The sequence below is a fragment of the Choristoneura fumiferana genome, chromosome 23 (assembly GCF_025370935.1).
Source record: "Choristoneura fumiferana chromosome 23, NRCan_CFum_1, whole genome shotgun sequence".
NCBI classification, from domain to species: domain Eukaryota; kingdom Metazoa; phylum Arthropoda; class Insecta; order Lepidoptera; family Tortricidae; genus Choristoneura; species Choristoneura fumiferana.
This window is the reverse complement of record NC_133494.1, coordinates 13,253,861-13,279,934: the sequence shown is the minus strand read 5'-3', so window position 1 is coordinate 13,279,934 and position 26,074 is coordinate 13,253,861. Positions and strand designations below refer to the sequence as shown.

At 38.5% G+C, this 26,074-nt stretch overlaps 1 protein-coding gene across 1 annotated transcript in view; it reads left to right on the top strand.

The window, feature by feature from the left end:
* Reck (Reversion-inducing-cysteine-rich protein with kazal motifs) overlaps positions 1–26,074 on the top strand; it is a 33,160-nt gene that overhangs the window by 4,156 nt on the left and 2,930 nt on the right. Inside the window, exons 3-14 of the mRNA XM_074106051.1 lie at positions 2,925–2,980; positions 19,854–19,937; positions 20,357–20,393; positions 20,894–21,076; positions 21,511–21,690; positions 22,320–22,546; positions 22,700–22,832; positions 22,934–23,075; positions 23,229–23,340; positions 24,065–24,230; positions 24,677–24,829; positions 25,706–25,882. Of these exons, the coding sequence (XP_073962152.1) occupies positions 2,925–2,980; positions 19,854–19,937; positions 20,357–20,393; positions 20,894–21,076; positions 21,511–21,690; positions 22,320–22,546; positions 22,700–22,832; positions 22,934–23,075; positions 23,229–23,340; positions 24,065–24,230; positions 24,677–24,829; positions 25,706–25,882 (1,650 nt within the window). The remainder of the gene's footprint in view (positions 1–2,924; positions 2,981–19,853; positions 19,938–20,356; positions 20,394–20,893; positions 21,077–21,510; positions 21,691–22,319; positions 22,547–22,699; positions 22,833–22,933; positions 23,076–23,228; positions 23,341–24,064; positions 24,231–24,676; positions 24,830–25,705; positions 25,883–26,074) is intronic.

The following is a 26,074-nucleotide window of genomic DNA, read 5'->3' as shown; positions in this document are numbered from 1 at the left end:
TCATAACCTAAAAAAAGCAAAAATAGTAGGATTCGAAGGTCTTTCCATACAAATTGCCGTAGGCGAAAAAGCTATGACATAAGCATATGAAAGTTGCTCTTTTAGCACAACCAATAGGAAAAGTCTGAAAATCTTAATTTTTGTTTGCCTGTCTAGTCTATGTAAGTAACGATCGACGGCACTGGATTTTTATACGGAACCTTTAAAACCATCTGCCTTAACCTCTAACGTCTTTTAAACAGTAAAAATTAGGGCACTGTGCGTTGGAGAAACTTCATTTGATTTGTTGAATTTTACAAAAGTACTTAATTAGTACAAAGTAAAGTCTTAATGTGAAATTTATTTCAATTACTACATATTTAAGTAAGTAGAACGTTTTTTTTATTAATGTACAGTTCGAGGTCATAAACTTGTGAGCAAAAATGTAATCAAAAATATCTGAACACGCTTCTACGCCGTTTACAATAGAGCCGTGTTCAGATATTTTTGATCAAATTTTTGCTCACAAGTTTATAAACTCGACTGTAGGTACTTAAATTGCCTGCAACTACAACTCATTAATGTTTTGCAGTTTCTATTAGAAACCGTGTAATCTATGTCCATACTTCGCAATTTAAAGACATTACTTTAACAGATTTATAATGTAAATCTTGGTCTTCGTAGAACGTGTAGCGATCCGGTCCTCGGTAATGACAGTACGAAGTACCTAAGAATAAAGACTAGTAGAAGCGAAACTGCTGAGTCTTACACACACAGCACGCTGCCACAATGAATGTAAACAAACAAAAAAAAATGGTTCTTCCAAGTAATTCACGACTACAGTCAGCTGCAAAAAAAGGTACCCCCTGTAACGGCGGTAACTACACTTTTTGTCTTCAGCTGACTGTAAAAGTATACAAGTAAGGCCTGACGCGTTATTCATAAAATAATTATGTAGGTGTACCTTGTTTCAGACTAGTTAATTGAAATTTTCGTAGACATAGGATTAATTTCTTTAAATTGAAATGTGACTAAAAAAAATTAAAATTAAAATTATAACTGTTTATTTCATAACAATTTTACAATTAGTTACATGATATTCCTAGCTAATCTTTATTTTTAAAGATTTTAGTTGCTAGGCTATGAGTTGCCCTTAATAAGTAAATTCTTAATTATGTTTTTTATGTTCTTAGGGTTGCTAGTTATTTTATCAATTGTAGCCCTGGGAAAATCATTTAGTATCTGGATGTAGGACCAGATCCTTTTGCCATAAATGTTTTGACATTTTGGAATGATGAAGTGATTACTATTATCACTCTTGTGGAATGACTTGTGGAATGGAAGCCTTTCCTTTCTAAGCCCTTTCCAATTATACAAGAACCTTCAAAATCGGAAGACTGTTAAAAGTTATGATAAAAAAAGTACTTGAGGGTTTACTCTCAAGTTAAAAGTTCGGTGTTCGTATATACCGTCTCTCACACTCTCCTATTCCTGGACTGCACGATACGAAGTTCGAATTGCATCTGATGGTCTTTCTTCTTGGGGTCCGTGGTCTGGTCTCATCTTATCAGAGTCATATAATTTACCTAGTTCTTATCGCTTCATCGAAATCAGGCTCTAGGGATCGGCTAGTTTAATCTATTAAACAGGTCTTCGGGGACCTGATCTGCTAATTATTCTGCTTACTTTCTCCTGAATAACTAATTGTTAGGTTATATTTCCCACAACTCACGTTCCGCGATGAAACAATAGGAACCTACCTAGCTTATTTTGAAAGCGCAATCATGAGTGAAATAACTAGTAGATACCATTAGGTATGTATACACATACCTAATCAAGAATTTGTTTTTTGTGTAACTACGTTTTGTTTTTAGGTGTTGAGTAATTTTTTTTGTTAATAATTGAATGGTTCTAAAGGAATTTGGAGTAATTGGAAATTTTATGCGAAGGAATTTATAGAAGCGTTAACCCAAAAAAGCGTGCATACTCCTCTATTCTACTCTCGGATACTACTCTATTTCTAAGGCCGGCAGAACGTGTCAGATATTTTTGCACGGTCCGCTGTGGCCGATATTAATACACGTCGAAAACGACGACTGATTTGTGTCAATGAAAAAAACGAAACCAAGGAATTCGCTCTACATTTGTTATTTATTTTGTAACTTTGGTCCTTGATCTTTGAATCAAAGAAAAAACAAATTAAGGATAATCATATACGTACTGGGCGTTTTCGTGCACAGATGTAGGGTAGGTACCCTTTCTTTTTTTTTCAATTTTGGAAAAAATATGACTTTTCCTGCTCAGAATCAAGAACACAATCGATTTCGATAGTTAAAAAAAATTTACCCAAAAATATGTCAGTTTCGTTACGTTTTTTTTCATACTCAGTATGGGCGTAACAAAACTGACTCATAAAATTTTGTATAAAAAATGGTGACATTTTTTTAAACTATCGGAATCGATTGTGCTCTTGATTTTGAGTAGGAAAAACCATATTTTTTCCAGAATAAAAAAAAGAAAGGGTACACCTTTACACGAAAACGCCCACTTACGGTGCGACAAAGTTCTTAATGACGTGGACAACCCTAATATTTATAAACGAGTCGCGTTTGTAATCACAATTTCTATCTGTTAAACGATATATAAATGTCGACAGAAACAAGATGAATGCCTGTGATTCTGAGTGCATCGGGCAATATGGCCTCCGCACCTTTAGAGTGAGCGAGCTTTAACATCTTTTACAACTTAATACTCCGTTTACGAGGACTGTAATACTAGCAGGTTGAATGAAATGGAAATAGATCAAACGACATCGTAATCTGTAATGTCGCACTTTATTGCGCGTTCAGCTGGTGACGTGTCAGATGAGTGTTGATATTAATGTTAAGCTAAATTCACTGTGCAACGAAATCTATTGCCAGCTGTAAAACTACCTTTGTTTTCAGATATATCGGCTTGCTGCGCGAAAGCGACGGGTACCTGCCGCAGTGTGTGCGAAAAGGTAGGCTGCTATTGTCAATAAGGTACTAATATTAATTCATATCCTTTCAGGGATACATTCCCCTTTGTACTTTTTTGTTTTTAATCTGTCTGCATTCCCTATTTGTACATTAGAGTTTTACCTACTACTTACTACTACTACTATTATAAAAGTAATAGGCGACCAAATTTATTAACTGTAAGTACTTAATTTTAAATTACTTCGTCCCAACTGCGCATCAGTTTTGTACAATTATTGTACTCGTAAGAAATGTTGTAATTGAATAAGTATAGTTATTTATTTATTTATTCACAAAATTGCAATTATAAGCTTAATAGTATGGAACCAATGCGCCTACAATGTTAATTAATATAGAAAGTAACTTAATTATTATTAATTTTCAATTATTTGTGTCACAGCGGAGCAAAATGATGTATTTACGGCGAGTGCGGTAGGTACATTGAATCCAGAATGTAGCGAAGGATTCTACATTAGAATCCTGAGCGTAATGAGGGATTCAAGTGCCCAAGATGAAAATAATATTGCTCCCGAGTGACTCATACAACTTTTCACACCGAGTATCCGAGTATGACGAAAATTGAAATAAAACAATTCTAAATATAATTAAAGATTAACCAGCATAGAAAATGCCGTGGTTTTACAATTAACAATTTCAAAAATTGCATTTGCAAAAAAAAAAATACTTAGAAAAGCCTTCAACAGAAAAGTTGCACTTTGATCCCTCTTGTCAGGGAGGAATAGTTACTTTTCTGAATGAGAGGTGTGTAAAAAAAAATTATCTCCGTATTACGGCGGTTAATTTATTAATTTCCCAAACGTGTTTAAAGTCAACTTATTAGGCCGAAGTTAGGGGTTGGGTAATAATTAATAAACCTAATATTAAGTGTGGTGAACCTGTAGTAATTAGGTATAACCAGTAGTTATTTTCAAGCAACGGTAAAAACTGTCTGCTTAAACATATTATATGGTCACTCATATGTCAAGTCCTGTCTTTAAAGCTTGTGTAATTTATAATCCGTAGCTACAGATTAATAATGTGTAACTACCTGCAAACCCATTTAATGAACAGCATTTTCGCATCGATGGTTATTCTTGATATGCCGATGGCGTAGCGACATGTGCACTTACATACGTGACAACCTCTACGTGGTTATCGATCACATTTCCCCATGTCCCGGACTGACCGAGTCACGCCGGGTACATTCCATAGAAACGTCTTGGCAATCGTAACTGGACATTAGGTACATATATAAATTATACATATAGCTAACACTTTATTTTTAATAGTATGGAAAAATAATCTTTATTATTTCATATTTTTATGTAAGTAAATAGATTTGACAGATTTGACATGTCTCTCTATAGACAACATAGCCTGAGTTGGGACTTGGGACGCTCCGCCCTACAAACAATTATTGACAAGTGTAGGTATACTTAATCTAATCAATGTAGAAAAAAGAAATTATAGTTTAAGTAATGGGTCCTATCATAGTCTTGCCAAAAATTCATTTTTTATATGACCGTAGCCTTGTTCTAATTGCTGGTTTTAAGATTTAGCTAGACTCAAAAATAAAAATGAAGACGGAAACGATAAAAATCACTTGATATTGGTGTCAAGTGTCCCATGATATTTATTTATTTATATTGCTCAATTAAACCTCCCATCCCTTTACATCCACTGGCTCCGAGAAATTTGCTTGCAAGGATTACCAATCAAACTTTTCACTGGAAAGCTAAATTGACTAATTAACTGGATTTATTGCTTCCGTAAAGTTCTCGGTCGGATATTTCCATCGTCGTCCGCTTCCGTAAGGTCATTCGATATTTTGTTCTCGTATTTGGCAGCCTAGTAACGGATCATACCGAAGATCCAGAGCTCTTTGATTTTATTTGGGGATCGTTACCCTTTGATGTAGTGTTACTAAAACAAATACGAGATCCTTTGTTGACGTATTCGAAATAAGATATGAGTTTCACGCTCTTCCTGTTATTGGAATTCGTTGGTTATTTTATGAAATTATTCGAGTCGTCGCGTCGCTTCTAATCAAAAATCACGTCACAGAATGACGGTGGAACGCTTTCCGAGAACGCGCTTCGAGTGAATAAAGCGAATGATTAGAACGTGTAGAGGAGAGACAGTTGGACTAATACATCCTTATTTAATTCCGTCTCGTTAGGACACCGTGCGATGGCCGCTTCCTCCGCGGGACACAGCTGGAATAAGTAACGCGCAACTTCGATACTTTCTTCAAAAATTCACGCTTTGTTACCTGTTTTAAATATTGTTTGTTTTTAATAATATGCTACCACCCGCACCACGTCACCCCCAAACTAACCCATCCAAAAACATTAATTGCTTGCTTACGTCAATTTATAGTTTTACATTTTTAAATAATTTGACTTAAATACTTGGCTTAGTTAATATTTATAAAAACACACACAATTTGAAAAATATATATTTGTCGAGCCCCAGGATTTAATAATGACACACAGTGTAAAGTCGATAGGTAATTAGTTCTTATTACCTATTCATTCATTAACAAAAGCTTTGAACTTACTTAGCCCTGAATACATATTTTCAATTGGTTAACATTGAGACTATTTATGATTATGACTACTAATATTGTCAATACAAAAACTCCCCTACCGCTTCATCGCAAGTCGGAGACAATCTAAATAAAGTGGCTCCTTGTTGAACTGACAATTAACCGTATTTAACTCACAGCACAGGCCGTTTGAAGGAATAATTTCACCAATATAAAAGTAAACACATGTTTTAAGACTATATAGGGTCGTAATTAAGAATAGATTGATGTGTAATTAGACAGGGAAATGTTCGTTCGCGTATTGTTTGTGGCGTGTAGTAATTGGCGATGTCGACCTGTGCTTGGATGACAGGGCAGCGTAGGCCACCATAATGACTTAATGACAGCGTCCGCCATGTTGGCTCGGGGTGGACAGGGTAATGACACTAGATATAAGTAAGCCAATCATTTACAATCATAGGGTTTTCCTGCAACGTGTACTACTTTGTAGTACCTATCCAAATGAAACTGGGGGTCGCAACGGACACCGAAACTTAACTCGAGACCGAGAGCCATTATTCGATAAATCGTTAAAATGAGTAAAATCATGCGGAATAACCACGTAGCCACGACAAATAAGCCCATTGCTCCTGAAAAGGTCACACGAAAGCCCACGAATCCTGAGGCCGTATTGTCTAACGCTCTGACGTTCGCGATTGCAATCACCATCTCTTTCTATCCCTCGTCTTATACCGTGTGACAAAAATAAGTGGAAAACGATTGAGACTCCATGTGTGTTAGACAATAAGGCCTCAGTTTCGATATCGGCCCTAGTGGTTAATTTTCTGCCGAAACCGAGACTCTCCGAAACTCGCTGAAACCCAAAGTTTTTCTACCTACTCTCCTACATTTGAAACCGTATACGTTACTACATTTCTATTACTCAATAACTAATACTGTTACGAAAATAGGCAAGAAAATCGGTCAGATTGATAGCGGTGTACGTACCTACGCAGTGGTACATATAAATCGAAAATTTGGCCGGAGTTATGCGTTATAGTGAGACTTATGTCTGTAAACAACTTGTTAAAGGCCGTTTGCAGCTTGCTGCAGACTCGAGGAGCAATTTATGGAGTGCCGGTGATGTATCGGTCCCGGCGAGACAGCGATGGGCTGCGAGCTGCGAGAAACGAATTGTTTGCAATCATGACACTATACAGCACGTGTTTCAGTGGTGTTGTAATTGCACTTGCACGTTATAGATTTATGCTTTTATCTAGTTCTATAATATCTTTGTACATTTTGAGAATTCTTATCTTGTCGTATATAAGGTGTTTTAAAATAATAATAATGTTACGTTTATTTTACCTACATCAAAGGTCTCTTCACGTTGGCAATTTTCAAAGGCTTTTTGGATTTTTTCATCAGGTGATTGGGTTAGTTTCACTGGATACCCATTTAAGTTTTTTTTTTACTGTGGCTGATCATGTTTATAAATACAGTGTCAAAAGAATCGACTACATTTTGAATCAAAAATTTCGATGAAAACCTTTGAAGTGATGTTCGTTTAATTAAACTAACCAATCCATCTGCTGAAATATATGAGTTTAATTTTAAAATAACTTGTTTATTTACCTAATACCTCACCTTAGACGATCCGAATTTTATTCTGCGAGTTATTATTGTTTAAGCGAGTAATTCCCTAATTGAGTTGTAAATCTATGTCTTCCGCACTAAATATAACATATAGTGCTAATAAAACTATTAAAGTAGGTACACTATGGTGTCAGTCCAACTGGTGCGGCGGGCGCTCAAACCAAAGAGATTTAACATAGTAGCGGTGCCTTTGATCTGTTAGTTACCATACATTGGCTATGCTAATTATTCCATAATCTACGCCTCTACATGTGGTTGAATGTGGCTGCAAAAAATAGGTCACATATGCGTCTGCTTTAGACTTCAAAGGACTTTGTGGATGGCAATTGAAAAACATTAAAATTATATGGTGTCGACAAACAAGAATGAATCGAGTTGATTTTCGTGAGTGCTATGCATTTGAGCAACTCTTTTCTAAATTCAATTCTTTCCTTTTATTTTTTATTTTAATGTTTAGTTTATTTTTTAACACCCGACGCAAAAAGAGGGGTGTTATAAGTTTGACCGCTATGTGTGTCTGTCTTTCTGTGTGTCTGTCTGTAGCACCGTAGCTATTAAATGGTTTGACCGATTTGAATGCGGTTTTTTTTATTTGAAAGCACGATTTTTAGCGATGGTTTTTGGATTCGTTTCATCAAAATCAGTTTAGCCGTTTTTGAGATATTGCGGTTGCGATGCGGTTTTTTTACCTTGAAAGGGAGTTCTTGCGACCATTTTTTAGACATTGAACTTCGAAATGACAATATCAGGAGATTTTAATTTTTTCCAAGTTGGTTAGGTTATCAAAGGTGTGATTTCTGTGGTCCCCAATGACTTTTTTTTTTTGACAAAAGTGTGTTACTTACATAAATACCGGAACAAAGTTTTACGGCAAATAGATCAAAACGCTAATTTAACTTGGTTTCCATCCACTCTGCGTCCAATTCTATCATTTTGTGGAAGCCCTTGATTACCCTTACAATTAGCGCTCTACATTAGGCAACACGCGTTCTTACAATATTAACTGACTTATTTTTTGTTCGATAAAGTCTATTTCACAGCATGTTATAAAAAATCGGCCAAGTGCGTGTCGGGCCGCGCGTAGTCTACGGTTCCGTAATAGGTATGCAGCATATATTCAATTTTACTTAAAAAGCCATGACGATTTTTCCTTTTAACCCTTTGAAAATAGATTTTAACACTACCTATGGCAGATTCGCAGATTTGCACTATTCCTAACAATTTATTGATCTTGTATGCCACTATGTACATGGCTGTTCAACGTCAAGGTACAGTGTTACTTTCGATGCCGACTGTACAAGCTTATTTATATAAAAATACGTCGTCGCCAACACAAACGTCATTACCGCACCCGCGTCACCCGAATTCACGGGCAATGTAACCACGTTTGACATTTTCTAGGGATTGTCCGCCAACAATCACAGTGTGGGTCCGCCGGGCGCGTCAGGCGTGTGTGGGGTGCCGATCTCGAAGGGGTTGCCAAAAAAGGTTGCAAATAAAAATAATGTTACAGTTTTTAAGGATCCGTAGTCAAAATCTCAAAACTCTGAAGCGTCAATTACACTAAGTCGTTCGCTGCATGCTGCCAGCGGCGATCGCAAAAGTGTAAAGAACACGGTGGTCGGCTGCATTCGGCGAGCGATAGCTGCCACCGCCTTAATATGGCCGTCGCATTAGACGGACAGACTAATGTAAAGACGACGTTCGTTCACCTAAGTAGTTTGAAATAAGTTCGGCGACCGCGTTAGGTGAACGACTCAGTGTAATCGCCGCTTTGTATAACACTAATCTATTGTAATAATTTATTTTTTAATTTATACATTCCATGCGTACCTTAATATCGTGTCTTTAATAGCGTTAGATATTTCAAGATTCTATCCCGGTACCATGAGACTAACAATATAGCAAGTAGCGTATGTGTTTCTTCAGATGTCCAAGCTATGTACATATCAAATTTAATGCAAATCAGTCCAGGCAATGAGTGTATTTAGAGCTTATACATATACCTACTAGTCTTAATTACGTACAAGTAGAGGGGGTAGGATTAAGATGTATTCAGTGAAAGTAACGCTTACTGACTGCTTCGTGGTATTGGATGGGCAGATACTTATTGCTAATAGCGTTCCGGAATACCTTGGTCTCTGGAAAATCTACCACAGTCAGTTACCTACCATGCACACTCACAATGTATTGCAACTTACATGATTTTCCTTAAGATCTAAACCAGGCTTAAGTCTTGCAACCCTGCGTGGGCTTGTCACGCCAGGCACGTGCGAGCAGCTTAGTACCGTTTTACCTCGCATCGAACTTTGGCACTGCCACTGCGAAATTCCATTTTCATACTATTCTATTGGGTATTTCACTTAAGTTTACAGTACAGGCCGTAGCGACACGTGGGTAACGTAGCGGAGCGAAGGTGTGCTACGTAAGTTAAAGATAAGAAGCGTTGACATATTCGTTGATTTTGGTAACACACTAACATACACGTAACACACTAACACAAACGTAACACACGTTGAAACTTCTCGGCCTGACCCCGATACAACGTAACAAATAAACAAATTAAAGAAATAAACTTAAAAAAAAAACAGTTCAAGTTAGTTTCCCTTCAAGTTGCGAAAACAAACAAACATACAAATGTGCCGCAGACAGTTCAAAGCGGTTGAAAATAGACATGTCTCGAACCCTTTCATGTCGGCGCGTCCTCGAGCACCTCGCCGATGGTGTCGTCCCGTAAATACATCTACGGTCGATAAGTAATTAGGACGGATATCATTTTTTAGCCTAATCATTATAAGGGTTAATTTTTAAGGATATGTTTTGGTTCAACGTACATCAGCATAGATACTCTTTATGTACAGTCGAGTTCATAAAATAGAAAATTATTTTCATGGTTTTAGTAGTCGGTTCAAATTTTTGTTCTAATATGGGTATAGACTTTATAGATATATTTACTATAGGTAGATAGATAAATTTTAGGTGAAAATAATTCTTAAATAAAATACAATATGAGGTGGCTGGTAAAGTATGCGGGTACGTTACTAAGTACAGTCGATCAAACTGAATCACGTACCAGGGTAGAATCTGAACACGACTCTATTGTTAATGGCGTAGAGATTTTTGATCAAATTTTTGCTCACATATTTATGAACTCGATTGTACATACAGTCGATTGTACATACAGGAGTGGACCTATAGGTAGTCGTCTAACTCACCTACGCACTACATATTGGGCTTCAATCACTCCTGCTGGCTCGTGCTGAGGCACCGACTTCTGACTGGTAGAAAATTATTTTCATGGTTTATGTAGTCGGTTAAATTTTTTGTTTTAATTTTTTTTTTAACTCTTTTTAGTGTAAATAATCTAAGATACAATAGTTTCATGTCAACCGCTCGTCACCTTTTACAAAAGATTGCTTTTTCCGATGCAGAGACTTTCTTTATTGAGGAGTCCTGGTGCTTCACCACCCTTTCCATTTCACCATACTTATGCATTACGAGGAGCATAAATTGCTTAGCAACTGTGTTAAAGTAATTGAAATTCAACCCATGAAACACTTGTTATTGAGTAGTAACTCCGACGGGCAACTGTGGTCTTCATCATCAGTTCCACTTCACCAAATGATGATTTTCAAGAGCAAATGCACGAGTTACTACTAAATATTATCAAAATTACCATAGGTGTCCCTAGAACATTTGAAGAGTTCCCTCGATTTCCTTAGGATCCAATCATGCTGGTTGGTGTGTTGGTGTTGGTGCTTAATTGAAAGCATTTCTAGACGAACGCAATTTTTTTTTTTCAAATCGGTTCATAAATGACGGACTTCTGAGGTAAAAAACATAAAAAAAATACAACCAAATAGATAATCTCCTCCTTTTTTGAAGTCGGTTAAAAAGAGTAACGTGACTAACTGACTGACAAAAGAAGGCACAACCTAAACCACGGAGCTCGAGTCCTGAAATTTGGCAGACATATTTTTAAGGATCATAGAGGTGCATAATAAAAAGGGATTTTCCAAACAATAACAATAAGTATGCTTTATTGCCACAAACACAAATATAAACAAAAAAATACACATTCTACAGAAGCTAAGCCGTGGGATAAAGCTGTATGTATATGAATCAAGATTATTTTGAAGCGCTGAAGTAGCCCTGACACCATTACTTGAGTGCAGGGACTTTAAAGCAACAAACTACAATTTATAATCATTAGCGAAATGCGCGTATGTTACAAATATCATTCTGTGTTATCTATTCCGAGAAGAGTGTTATCGGCGAGGGGAGTGAACGGGAACACGGAGGAGGGAGGGGGATTTTTTCAGCTCGTTAATCACGCTGCTGTCACCGCTCTGATGTCTCCAGCGTTTTGCCCAATCTTTATTGCTCGTCGTCACAAGACTGGGGCACTCGTAAACGTCGACAGTTTTAAATTAAGATGCCACGCTACGACACATAGTTTTTTTAAGATGACTCGCGACTCCGATCAAAGGGTAAGCTATTGGATAAATACAACAAATAAATCAAGACAAGTTATATTTACAAATTGTTTTGAAACTATTCTAAATCACAGGAACAAAGACGACTAAAACAGCGTCTATGTTAAAAAAACGGCAGCGAGCCAACATTTTTTTTTCATGATCGATGTACCCGCAATCTTAACACAATCAAAGACAGCTAAATCGAATATAAAACGTGTTTTGCTATTGAAATGAGGGAGGAATAGCATTCAGACAAATTCACAAAGAAACATCAAAGCGGTGATGGAGTAGCGATTTGATTCTGTCCTTTGATTGCCGCTCGGCGTCCCGCGGCGCTATTTCCGAACCGCATCTATACTGAGCGCCTGGAATTATGCGCAGGGCTGTCGCCCTCTACAGCCCACTTCCTACCTAAAAACAGATGTATTCACAAAAACAAAACACCAAGAAAATACATTTATTTCCCCACAAACGTTTCATTGTAACGAGGAGACGACAGCGCACGACAACACGGATTTTTTCTTTCGTAAATAATCCTTGCGCTAACCCTCGCTGGATGAAGCTGCCACACTGTCAGTCTGCAATAATTACGGCGGGTAGTTGCTAAACTATTTAGGGCGGCCGACGGTGAGCTCTCAACGTCATTTTATTTTGTCAACTGAGAGCCCCTTTGTGTTTTAATTAGCACTGAAATGGCAGCTGACTCCATTATCGAGAGTTGAGGCCGTTATCCGGAGCGTTAATTAACTTTATTGGTATGTTATGGCGTGTAAAGTTTAGTTTAGCTTAATCGAGTGCTCATTGAGAAAAGGCATGAACAATAAGTTGCAATGTGGTACTACACCAGAGGAAAGTAATGTGTGAACTGTGCTTGCATAAATGTGATCGTGCGCTGAATACTACTTCCGAATGCACAGAGGAGCCGTTAAATTTTATTAGAGCTATTACTATTACGCCGGTCGCGGTCCTCTTACATGCAAAATGGTTGCAGACGCGTGCGTTCCGAATCCTAATAGATTCATTGTCGTTGCGGCTTCCTCGTAATGGCTCAATTTGTCACAGTTGCTTGGGTTCTTGACCTTCATTTACATATCGCACAGATTTGCGAATCGTATCTTTGCCCTTTCGAGTCGCCTTTAGATTATGCAGTCATTATCTGAAAATCGAATGCGTCGATGTTAATTTGAAACGAATTTTATTGTGCGACAAAAGAGTGTCGCGCATTTCGAGGAGGCATTACGAATAATTCTGTCATAAAGACGCGCGGTGGATGCCGTACACGTCGGGCACAGGACACGTGAACTATGATGGCTGGTGACGACCCCCGCCCGCGATTGTCTCCATGCTAATACGGCCACCTCTTTATCGTTATGCTCTTTATGCTTATGATTCAACAGAACTTTTCTGTCGCCATTGACAAACGTTCGCCGCGGATTGAATAATAAGCGATGTTTTCGAATGCCTGAGGCGAATGCATTAAAAATACACTGGGACGTTTCGGTCGCAGCGAAGCACCTCGCATTGAAATCGTTTGCCACATTGTGTCCGCCGTTCCCAGAATCGGTTTAGTGCTTGAAATATTGAAATTACGTGCACATGCTGATTTATTACAGCTTAGGAGAAACGATTCCTGCAACTTTTAATCCATACATTATATATACTTATAATATTATAAATGCAAAAGTGTGTTTGTATGTTTGTGTGTTTGTCCGTCTTTCATGCCGTAACGGAGCGACGGATCGACGTGATTTTTGGCATAGAGATAGTTTATGGGCCCGAGAGTGACATAGGCTACTTTTTATCCCGGAAAAATGCACAGTTCCCGAGGGAACAGCGCGCGATAACCGAATACCACGCGGGCGGAGCCGCGTGCAAAAGCTAGTTAATTATAAACCTGAACCCGATAGCTAGTTTTTACATAGCTGAATTATTTTTATTATTAATTTTCTAGACCAGTTTTCTGCTTTCTTGTAACAAGATGCTACCTACTAACTTCAGTTTATGTACCAGTTAACTACTTTCATTTTATGACTGGGTTGCCTATTTTCTACCTACAACTTTTATGTCCATAGTATTTATCTAAGTAGATAAGTATGAGGTCCCCATGTCATGTTCAAGATTTCGACCACGAGTTTTTTAATTTTTTAACCGACTTCAAAAAAGGAGGAGGTTCTATGTTCCAATGTTTGTATTTTTTTTATGTATGCAGTGGCGTAGCTAGGTAACCTAGGCAACCCTGGGGCAAATAAAAAAATGGGGCCCACTGCTATCAAAACTGGTAAGGTTTTTTGAATTAAAATCATTATTATATACAAAGACTTTAAAAATGCTAAGCAACTTTATCATCAGCTATAAAGCAGAATTTCGAGGGCCCCCTGAGCTTGAGGGCCCCGGGGCACTGCCCCGCCTAGCCCCTTGGTAGCTACGCCACTGTATGTATGTTCACCGATTACTCAGTCAATTGTACACCGATTTTCAAAGTTATTTTTTTATTCGAAAGAGTATTCTTCTGAGGTGGTCCCATTGTCACCAAGTCAAGATCTAATGATGGGATACTAGGGAAATCGAGGGCAAACCTCAAATTTTATATCAAAGGTAGAACAACTTATTTTTTTTATTTAGGTACCTATTAATATTTTTACTGTAAATAATAATAAACTGTTTTAATTTTTCTTTCAATAAATAGTTTATTTGTCATAAAACTAATAATTACCTAATAGTTTGCCTATGGTGGTTAGTTAAATGTTACTAATGAAGCTGATTAGTAGAACAATATAGCGATAGCGCCAGATATTGGCAAGGCAATTGCGACGACAATAAGCCTAGATTGTTGATGGTGTGGCCCGTATCAGACCTATTTAAATGACATCATTTGTATACAATGATCATTGTTCAAGAGTGAGCATGTATGTCCAACTAGAAATTGTTGACGTGACGGTGCAATCATGTTCACTTATATGTTAACTTCTCAACGAGCTGTCAGAATCACAATACAATACAAATATTTTTTATTGTGCTCCACAAATCAGTATATGTATAATAAGTTAACATGGTTACAAAGACAAAACACCAAATCACCATAAGTTAGTGAAGGATTAATTTAGTAAATGGCTTTATATTATTTAGTTTTGATTGACAAAGGCCACATTTTAGCCAAAATAACCTGTTTTCATACAAGCCCCTCCTTAGGCTTGACTTGGATTTACCTGCCACTGTCGCCACGTAGTTTTTGTTTATCGCTATCCCGCGGGAACTATGCATTTTTTCGGGATTTATCCTATGTCCTTCCTGGGGACTCAAAGTATCTGTTTGACGAATTTCATTTAAATCGGTTCAGCGGTTTTGAGTAACAAACATCCAAACATCTTCACAAACTTTCATATTTATATTATTAGTAGGATCATCTCAATTGATTTTTTTTTGCATGTTTGTGTCGAGTTGAATTTACTTTAACTAATATTAACCGCTACTTACTAACTGTATCAATTTTTTTTATAATTTTAATTTTTATTATTAGAATAAATGCAGACACAATTTCCTGCTATGTTCTTATCCTATTCTATCCTAGTGACATTATAAATAAGAAAGGTCGTAAGACGGATTTAGATTAAATTTGCACAAACATAGTTTATAACTTGGATATTGAACTACTTTTTTCCCAGAAAAGCATAGTTTTCGCGTGATAGCGATAACCAATATAATAGTGCTTGTTATAGCCTAAATCGAATAAAGATATTTTGACTTTGACTTTGAAAATATATAGCGGACGAAGTCGCAGGTATAGTTCACGGGCTCTCAATCTTTTTAATACTGCAACTCCCTTCAAGAGTTGTTATTGTTTTGGGACGCTTTTATAAAGGAATATAGATTTATTCATCCACTTATTTCATTTCGGGCAACTTGGCCCCTACTACAAATAGGTACCTTACAGACTAACATACATGTTATGAATAAAAAACACAATATTCAAAACTAAATAGGTGACAAAACAAATTTACGTAGCTCTAGATACGCGTGCCGGTACCTTTGGGTACCTTCCATCTCGCTAGGCCCCTGGAAGAACGCCGAGACGCCGCGGGGCGTCGCGACGCACAGTTTGGGAAATTGTGAGCTTTTGTGTATATATACCAAATATCAGGATATATCACAAATAACAGCTAGAAATGAGGCAATTGCCAGACGCTTATGTCAATCATTGTGTTATTCTCAGACCCACCGATAACCTTTTGTTCCGAACACCTTGGGCGCGATAAGTGCGATAATACACTGCACTCTCAGATTTCTGTTGGTTAATACTATTTATTAGTTTATTATTTATGTGCTTTAGGATTCTGTTTAGGTGTTTAGTACGAGTTATTAAATATGTTAAAATAATTTAAAAAATATGTCCTCGCAGGCGAGTACTGCCTTTTCGCAACGTAACGTTTGGCAACCTGTTTCATTTCGCAACTTTTCATTTCGCAAACTCTAACAGCCTTATTCATAAAAAGTTAGAGCCTCCTTGAAGGCTCCTTGAAGGCCCGATGCTAAAAAACGTGATTCATAAACGTCTGTTAGCGCTAATCAGTCGATCAAGGCTCTGCTAAAGTTAGTGGACCGTAGACCCTCCTTTATCTCTCTGCTAAGTCACAAAATGGCCGCCACAAGTTTGAACAGCTGACTTTGACTAGAGCAAAAAACCATAGGTACCGAAGATATTTATAGTGAAGGCAGGGCTACGCAGATTAAAAAAAAAACAGGAAAATTTATTTTCAGGAATTTGTATTTAAAAATCCTCTAAATTAGCAACAATAAATTAACAATAAATATGAAAAAAAAATAAGGATGATTAACATAATTATGGCTTTTTGCACAACATAAACATGCGGATCGGAAATGGCGGGAAAACAAACATCTCGCTTTTTATTTTTTTTCCTGGTAATTTGCTGTCACTGCTGTCAATTTTTTTTTTTAATTATCGATTAGGCCTTTGTCTTTGTCTTTGATTTGTCAAGGTGGCCAACATAACGCGTCTAATCCGTCTTATCAGCAGCTCAACAACTAGCAGACTGCTAGCAAGCGTTTATGAATCATACTTCTTGACAACCGTCTAACAAGCTTAATCAGTCTGCTAAGTAACAGACCGATCAAACCTCAATTAAGGATTTTTTATGAATAAGGCTGTAAAACTGTAAATATTTCAGGATTTATTTCAGGGCCATCGTGTAGAACCCTTTAGGTTAGGTTAGGTTAGTTTTATAAAAATCCTGAAATATTTACAGTTTCAGAAATATTAAACAGTTGGGAAATTAAAAGTTGCGAAATGTAACAGGTTGCCAAACGTTATTCGCCGAAACATTAGTAAACCCCTCGCAGGGCCTAGGTTAGGGCGTAGTCGGATTAATGTTTATAACTACTTCTTTAAATTAGACATGTATAATGTACCTAACCGTATATCCTGTGAACCAACATACAAAGACAATATTATAAGCTGCCTATGTAGTTTGATGCACTTAAGTTCCTCAGGATTTAGATGTAGACGAGACGGCTAATTTTAATTCAGTTTTTTGAGACTTCGGCGCTATAAATGCGCATACACGGAATTGGCGTCGTTGGCGCCCAAAAAATACGGCATGCATAGACCCTTACGTAAAATTTCGTTGGCAATTGCTTAATGAATTACCATAATTAGGTAAAATAATCACGCACACACACACACACACATCCTTACACACACTTCCGGAAACAATACAATAGTAAGGATGTAAAGTATTATATTGTTATTGTACATAAATAATAATAATAATAATAAATAATAAATATTATGGGACACTTGACACCAATTGACCTAGTCCCAAACTAAGCAAAGCTTGTACTACGGATAAACAAACTTATATAGATAAATACATACTTATATACATATTAAACATCCAAGACCCGAGAACAAACATTCGTGTTATTCACACAAATATCCGCCCCGGCCGGGATTCGAACCCAGGACCTCAAGCTTCGTAGTCAGGTTCTCTAACCACTTAGCCATCCGGTCGTCAAAAACATATGAAACATTAAAATGCGAAAGTAACTGTCTGTCTGTCCTCTCTCTGTTACCTCTTCACACATAAACCGATTTAAGTTAATATAAGGTTGGAAATAATTGGAGACCCTTGGAGGGAATATATTTTTATCCCGGAAATGGGATGGGATAGCGACCAACAAATTCTTCGTGGACGGAGTCACGAGCAAAAGTTAGTGACAAAATAAAACAAAGCAATACAGCGTCGGTAACGCGATATTTTAAAAGGGAGGCGATCGTTAATGTAGCGCCGGCGATGTCAATTAATTCCTTAAACTAATGAAGAGCCATAACAGCCCGGCAACATGTGTTTGTTTATAATAGTGCTGCCACTCAGTGCGTGTTTACCGGCAGACAGTCGATAATATTCTATCGTTATTTTGGTAATAAACTAATGCGATTAGATAATCGAAAATCAACGTCTACTCTATCTGTAATAAGGAAACGTAAATTAATGATAGTATTATAACATAAAATTAACTAAACTTAATATAAGTATCTACCTAATTCTAATTTTTTGAGCTTCTGTTTGTCCTTCATTCAGGTTAAAACTCGAAAGCACATGTTTTCTCAGGGATAAGACCAAACCAAATTGTCGCCCCCGAAAGACTCTAATACAAGAAGCTCGTTTAAAGATATCATAGGTAATGAAAAGTGATCCATTATTTTTGTTCGTTACTAGACAATAGTACCTAATTTCTTATATTTATTTACTCATAACGACACAGCTACTAAATATTTGACTTTACAGTTACCTAAGATTGGACTTTGATAGTATGGATCAAAAATAGCGCCGGCTCCAGCCTTTAATTAAGGTAGAGCAAAATTGTCTACACCGCTTCAGCACTTCTCAAAAGGCGCCATGAAATAGTAGATTGTACTACGAGAGCATAAAACGAGCCGTTTTAGCCGAGGCGTTCATATAGCGACCCGAGCCGTTACGGCGAGGGTGGAAAGACACGTCGAGGGGAAAATGGGTTTAATGCTCGAGTTTTACACTGCTTTTCACTTCGATGGCGAGGAAATGAAATAACAACAGTGGAAGCAATGATTCACTTTCTATGTACCTTCTATTTTTTATGCATTATTATATTAATTACATTTTTTTTAATTTTACTGATTTATTATGATTGATTTGAATGATTTTTAGTTTTATATAAATTAAAAAATATTTTAAAAGTATACAGAAACTTTTTTGTTTGTGGCTGTTGACACCTGGTGTTGGTCTTAAGTTGGTCTTAGACGAAGATTTTATTTTATGCACTAGAGCATAAAAAGTCATTTTATGTCGCCTAGATACAGTATAAACAGGAACTTTACGAGCATGAGAAGTGTTTTTTTTGTACTGGAAACTGGAAAGTTACGCGCTTTGCCATCTGGCGCTTAGAGCCTCCTCTTGATCTGTCCCAGAGCCGGCGTTGATTAAAAAGACGTATTGGTTATCTCCATTGAATGTATCGATAGTTTACCATCACTTAAAACCATGCAGTGGCGCAAGCGCAGCTTTATTACTCCGTCTAGTTCTCACTTGATTTAAATAGATTTATTTCCTTCAAATTTCAACACTAATGCTAATGTAATAAAAGCACCGTCGTCCGCATTTGTTTTTTAATTTAAAACAAGTAATGTGCTTTTCACTCGTTTGATATCATGTCATGTAGCATATAAATACATAAAACCAAATAAGTTTACGATTCATGTTTCTAAATATCCTGTGGTTTGAGTGAACTTATGCATGATCTAATTATTTTTATTAGTACATTGACACAAATTTTAGAAGATAATGTTGAGAAAGCTAATAAACTTAGTTATCAGGCTAGTGATGTTTCCTGGTTTGGGGAACATTACAATTTAGTAGTTGAGTTAAACTTAAGTATTCTAAAATAACAATGCTCGTAACTAAGTAAATAGTGTTGGATAATTCTGCGTTATTGTCAAAATTAGCTAATTTCCAATTTTTACTCGCAATTCGTTGACATAAATCCCCTAAGAAATATAACGAAAGTAACCTACTTGTGCCTACCATATATTTTTAATAATTATGTTTGAGTATAACCTCAATAGTTTTCATTTTTCTCAGGTTAGTCTGTTTTAGTTTCGTCGGTATCGTCACCGTTATATTAAGAAAAAAAAACACTTAAATTAATCATTCTTGGTTTCAGATGTCTCTCGTGGAGATAGCGTCGAACTCTTCAATGCGGGAGGAGAGAATCCAAAACATTTACAAGTTCTGTGCACCACACATCGTGAGTAGATGATCGTATCTTACTAAGTTATTCATGTTTTTATCAAATTAATGACCATAGACCGGTAGCTGTAACTTTTCTAACGATTAGGACAGCAATAATTTCTTATCTAAGCCCCCGATAATATCAAGGCGTTTTGTGAACTTAATCACCATTAATTTTATCTCGGTGTATGCCATCACGTGTATAGTAAGGCGATACCGCTCGTTCACTTTATGAAGAGCCTTTTTCTATTCCATCGGGATATAAGATCTTATTCATCAATAAACCGCCCACTGGTATTGTATTGTAATTGGGGATGGTTTAGCATTACCGCGGTATCCAGTTACAATGAAATAATGCGAACGGCACAAAGGAGGCATTTGAAACGGAAGGCTCGGTAATTTATTGATTGATCTATCAATTAAATTTCTTTGCAGATAGAGTTTTGGATATGCATGAATCACACGATTCAAGGTGAGTTTTAATGTTATAATTGTAATGAGTTATGAAGTGTTCTAAAAAGGATTTGAGGAAATGTAAAACACCAAAAAAAAACATTTTAGCAAAATAGAACCGACTACAAAAAACTAGAAAATCCATTCCTTCTGGCTCGTGCTCTGCACCGACTTAACTTAAAGCTAGTAGAAAATTATTTTCAAGTGTTTGTAGTCGGTTCTATTTTTGTTAAAATCACTGATGATCATAACTAGTTAAGTTTGTGAATGGTGATCGAGCTATAAGGAATTGAATCCTTGCTGTCCATTCTGGGTACTAGTGTGCTTAACATGTCTATGATTAGTGCTGTCACCCTATTAACGATATCTAGTAATGAACTTATTGAAATGTAATGCTGCTCGTAAATATTTGAGCAACTCGCTCGCTACGACTGTACAGTCAAAGTTGAAAACTGCAGCACTTCACATCGGACCGAAGCTGTGTCCGGTACACTGTGTGCTTAATCTGTGCTTCTACAGAGGTGGTGTCCGGTTCCGGTTGGTGGGGCCGCGCGTGCTGCGCGCTGGGGCACGCGGCGCCGTGCCGGCAGGCGTGCGCGACGGCGGCCGGCGCGGGCGCGCTCGCCGCCGCCTGTCGCCGCTCCGACGAGATCGCCTTCTTCAGCTGCGTGCAGCGGCAGCAGGAGGCCCAACACTGCTGCAGTGAGTAGGGGTTGCTCAGGTGTATTCAGGGCTTAATGACGTCTTTTTCGTCATTTTCCTCTCAGTAAATGTTATTAAAAGAGGTGAAATCACGGTGAAATCAATTCTGAGCTGACTTTTATGAAAACAAAGGATACCTATTTGAAGGTTAAAAAAAACCTAAATTCATCTAAATTATTCATTATACATTTACTACAGGAATTTACTACTTTGTCTAATTTCAGCGTTTTTGCGATTTATTTGTCTCACTTTCGTAACCGTACCAACCCCCCAAATAAAACCCTTCTTAATATGCTTGTCATGCATGAAACCCGTGGTCGGCTCGTACAGTACCTACCTACCTATTTCACATACAACACTATTCTTACCTTGTGGCTACCACCACTAGTTTGCCAAATATACTCCCACAATTTTCACCACACATGTACCTCCAGCACAGACGCAGTCCCTGAGCTGCCACGAGGCGTGCCAGCGCGTGCTGTGGCGAGTGGGCACCGCCCACATGGAGCTGGGTGCCCGCGAGCGCGCCGCCGAAGCTTGCGAGCAGTCGCCGCCGCTGCTGCGTTGCCTGCACGAACTCACGGCGTCCACAGTTCATGATGACACTTCTAAATGTGAGGACGAGTATATTCTTTATTTAGAGCGAATAGTCTTTGGCTGTGCAGTTGCAAAAAAAGACATGGTATAGATAGTCAAGTGGTTTGCCCTATTTAGTGGTTTGTCATGAAGAGGGCGTATCTCAAACCTGGACTTGCACCTTCGAGTTTTTCAGAATTTACGTGCAAAATTAAAACTTCGTGAGGACTTCATACAATAGTGTGTAATGACTGATGAACTTCCTAATCGGCATGGGCCTGCGTGGAAAATACTGTCCAAGAACTCCCAGACTGAGAGGAGGTCTGTGCTTAGAAGTGGAACATCTAGGCCAGACGTGGAGGTATGCGTGGGAGTATCAACGCTAGCTAGCAACTTGATTCATTCAATGTAACGTCGTAGATTAGTTTGTAGGTAAGTAGGTATTTATCTTGTGCAATGTTGGCCGCAGTGCAGTTTCGCCTTAGAGATTCACCAACATTGAAGTCATTCTACTGTCAACAATGATACTGTAGCATGTAAGTGGAGGTAGAGGCATATATTAAAGAGAGCTTTCAGTTCGAAAGAAAAGGGAACGAGCTGGGTAAGTATGATCTGTAAACTGGCGAAATAAAATATTTAGATACACTAGTTAATAATCTTTTTTCAGATTTACCATGCTGTCAGGAATCTCCAAGCCAAGAGTGCAGAACTCAATGCGAATCAGTGCTGCGTCGCACAGGAGACTCGCAAGAAATCGCCGAAACTCTGGCACAGGAATGCGGGGCTCCGGCCATTCACGATGGCTTGTGGCAATGCTTCTTGAGGAAAGACGCGCCCCCTGACACCAAGGATCTCATACCGCACGATGTGGCCAAACTACACTGCTGCAATAAGGTATAGGAGTGTAAACATATACTTTACTTTCGCCTTCTCAATGGTTCAGGAACTTTTAAGGAACTGAAGTTGCTTACAGTTTTCTGATATTGCTGGTGGCCATTGGTACCAACTGTTTGATTTCCTTTTACATTTTTTTTTCTGGTGTTACAGGCAACGACAATAAACTGCCGCAGACTATGTTTCAGTACTTTTAATATGGAATGGCAGAATAACTGGCAGAAGTTCTACGCGGAGTGCTTGGGTGAACCACAGGAGGCTGACTTAACGCAATGCATAGAAGAAGGTACTTACTTGCACAACTTGCGATGATATTTTGTTTATGCAAGAGTTAAGAATATATTCTTGCCTAATATTTGGAATTGATATGTAGTTCTTGTTTTGCAGTGGAAGCGCCATGCTCCTTAGGCTGTGCCGGTCTAACGTACTGCAGTCAGCTAAACAATAGGCCCACAAGCCTTTTTAGATCGTGTACTGCACAAGCGGATCTTGATGCTCATTTGGCAGTAGCTGAACAGAAAGATAGCGGGTATGACTATAACAAATTGACACTAAGTACTTAAATTCAATTATACTGGTTTTATGAACACTGTTTTTAAACTAGTCTGTTTTGTGTTCCACTGCTGTGGGCAAAGGCCAATAATATTAGAATTATGAAAATGAAACTCTATTTATCTTTTAGGTATGTTACTGTGTCAGGTCTGAGACTGCCGTTGAAGAACTCGTCTCAATGTCCGACTGACATATGGAAGAGTGTAGCTTGCGCTCTACACGTTAAACCTTGCACAGCAAAGGTGAGCAAACCATTTTGATAATCATTTCTTTGGAAGAGATATTAGCGGAATAACAGAGGTCGATTTTGTTTATCTTTCCTGCGCCCGTTAACCCCTTGTTTTCTGTCCCACTGTAAGAACATTCTTATTAAGAGTCGTATTTTTTGTCACGCAATACGATGTTATTATAATATTTTACGTTAAAATCCACAGTGGTTTAATCCGCTAGATATTATTTATTTATAGTTCAAAGTCAAAGTCAAAATAACTTTAGTCGATTTAGGCTATAACAAGCACTTATGAATGTCAAAAAAAATCTACCACCGGTTTGGGAAAATCTCTGTTCCGTTGAAATTCCGATAAAAATAATGGCATATGTTTTTACAAGCCTATAAGCCATAAGGGGTGATTTAATTACCAGATATGCTCGCAATTCATGAATTGTTCTGTAACAAATCCATGGAATAAGATCAATCTCATGCATGAGCCTGAATATGAAGACATACTTCCAGAATACTAGTCTCTGAAGTACAGCCACCTGCATTAGATCTGCCACAGCGGAGCGTGCAAAAATATCTGACACGTCCTAACGGCTCTAGAAATAGAGTCGTATCAGATATTTATGTACGCTTTGTTATGTCATTATATTATATTGGTGCAGGTGACTGATCTAATTAATGGAAGGTATCCTAGCGAACATTAAGTTGATTGTCGATCTTTCTTTCCCTTATGGTCGGCACGGCAGGGGCACGTGAGCCAGCTGTGCGAGGAGGACTGCACGCGGCTGGTGTCGTCGTGCGTGGAGTGGTCGCGCGCGCCGCCCGAGCTGACCGCGGCTGCGCTCTGCGCGCGCCTCGCGCCGCCGCACAAGGCCGCGCCCTGCGTGCCGCTCACTGACTACATGGGGCCTAGTGAGTACAGTTCACATAAGAATAGCCTAACCAACAAAACGTTGGAAAAAGTCGAGGGACTTTGTCACTTCAAAGTTCGATGTCTCAAAAATAACTGAACCGATTTTGTTGAAACATGTCTAAGAACCATTGCTAGAAAACCTGATTTCAAATAAAAAAACTTCATTAACTCACTCTTCGTAGGGCAATACGAGGCGAAGGGGTCGAGATTCAAAAGTTTCCAGTCTAACATCTGCATGGTAGCATGGGGAACGGTTGTGTTGTTCTGAAGGTGAACCCTGGTTGAGTTCGAAACGTAGTGTAGTGTGGTGGTGGTGATAGCTGGGTTTGTGTGATTTGTGAGTCGAGGTCGCGGGTGACCAAAGTAGTTGTTTTACTTCATTGTTAGAACCTCCGCAAAGTAACGAATGAATCAATAGTTTTTTTTATGGTCATTTGGTTTTTAGGTGCCGAGCCGCCATTGCTGTCATCCCGAGAAGCAGTGACATCACCGTGCACGGGCGCACCCTGCAACGCAACACAAGTTTGTGTCGTCAACAGGAACTGTCTTCAAGGCGGTGCATGCTCGCGATACTCCTGCATTGAGGGGTGTCCGCTAGGTAAGAAGTTAGAGCAACACAAAGGATCAAAAACCGTTTTTGGGTCTTCGTAATTCTTTATACTTGCAGTATGGCTGTTAGTACCACTGTATTCCTGCTACTTGTTTCTAGTACCTACTTGTATAATAGGTACATATATTTCCCTTCTCTCTCAGTTTTTCTTTGCAAGCGAATCAACTAATAGGTACCATAGAAATTTGTAAACAAGGAACTAGTCCAAAACGAAAAAAAAAAAAAAACGAAAAATCGATATGGATATCGAATTCGATATGGTTTCACGGGATACCCGTAAAAGTAACGAATTTGGAATTGAAATAAAAAAAAAACAAAAATACTCCAAAAAACCAATCATAACCAAACTGGTGTTCTTAGTTAATACACTAAGGGGCTGTTTCACCATCCATTGATTAGTGTGAACTGACGGTTAAATGTGATGCCGTCTCCGTCTATTCGAACAAAACAAATAGAGACGGCATCACATTTAACCGTCAGTTAACACTAATCAATGGATGGCGAAACAGCCCCTAAGTATACAAGGCTCCTTTTAGTTAGGGTTAAGTTATCATTATCATCCGGCCTATAGAGTAGTTTCCACGTGGGCCCAGTGTGAGTTGGGAACTTCACATAAACCATTGAATTGCTTCGTCCGTTTATACAGGTTTCCTAACGATGTTTTCCTTCACCGTAGAGCTGAAAGTAAATTTTAAATGCAATTTCACACATAAATACCGAAAAACTCAAAAGTGTGAGCTCAGGATCGAACCCACAACCCTCTGTTTGAAAGGCCACTGGGTTACCACGGCATAGGCTAGCAAGGTCAAAGCGGTGTTCAGGGTTCTTTAGTTAACTAGGAACCCTTATTTAACTGTTCCACAGGGGACGGTAGCCCATACCTGGTCCCGCTGGGGTCGTGGGCGCGGGTGCCGATGGCGGGCCCGGCGCAGGCCTGCTTCAAGGTGTGCCAGTGCAGCGGCCGCGGGCTGGCGCGCTGCCAGCCGCTGCCCTGCGTCGCGCTTGACAACTGCCGCCTCCATGACAAGGTCATGACTCATGGTAAGAGGTGCTCTTAGGAGGTCTGCTGTAAACGGGTGCACGGCGCGGGCGGGCGTTGCGTGCTGTCTCATATCATCTGATATAGCAGAGTCCCGCCTCACGGAGCGCATACTTGGAATCACCTGTCGTTTTCACCACTTTTTTCTGTCACACGGTATAAGACGGGGGTAGAAAGAGACTGTGAATACAATC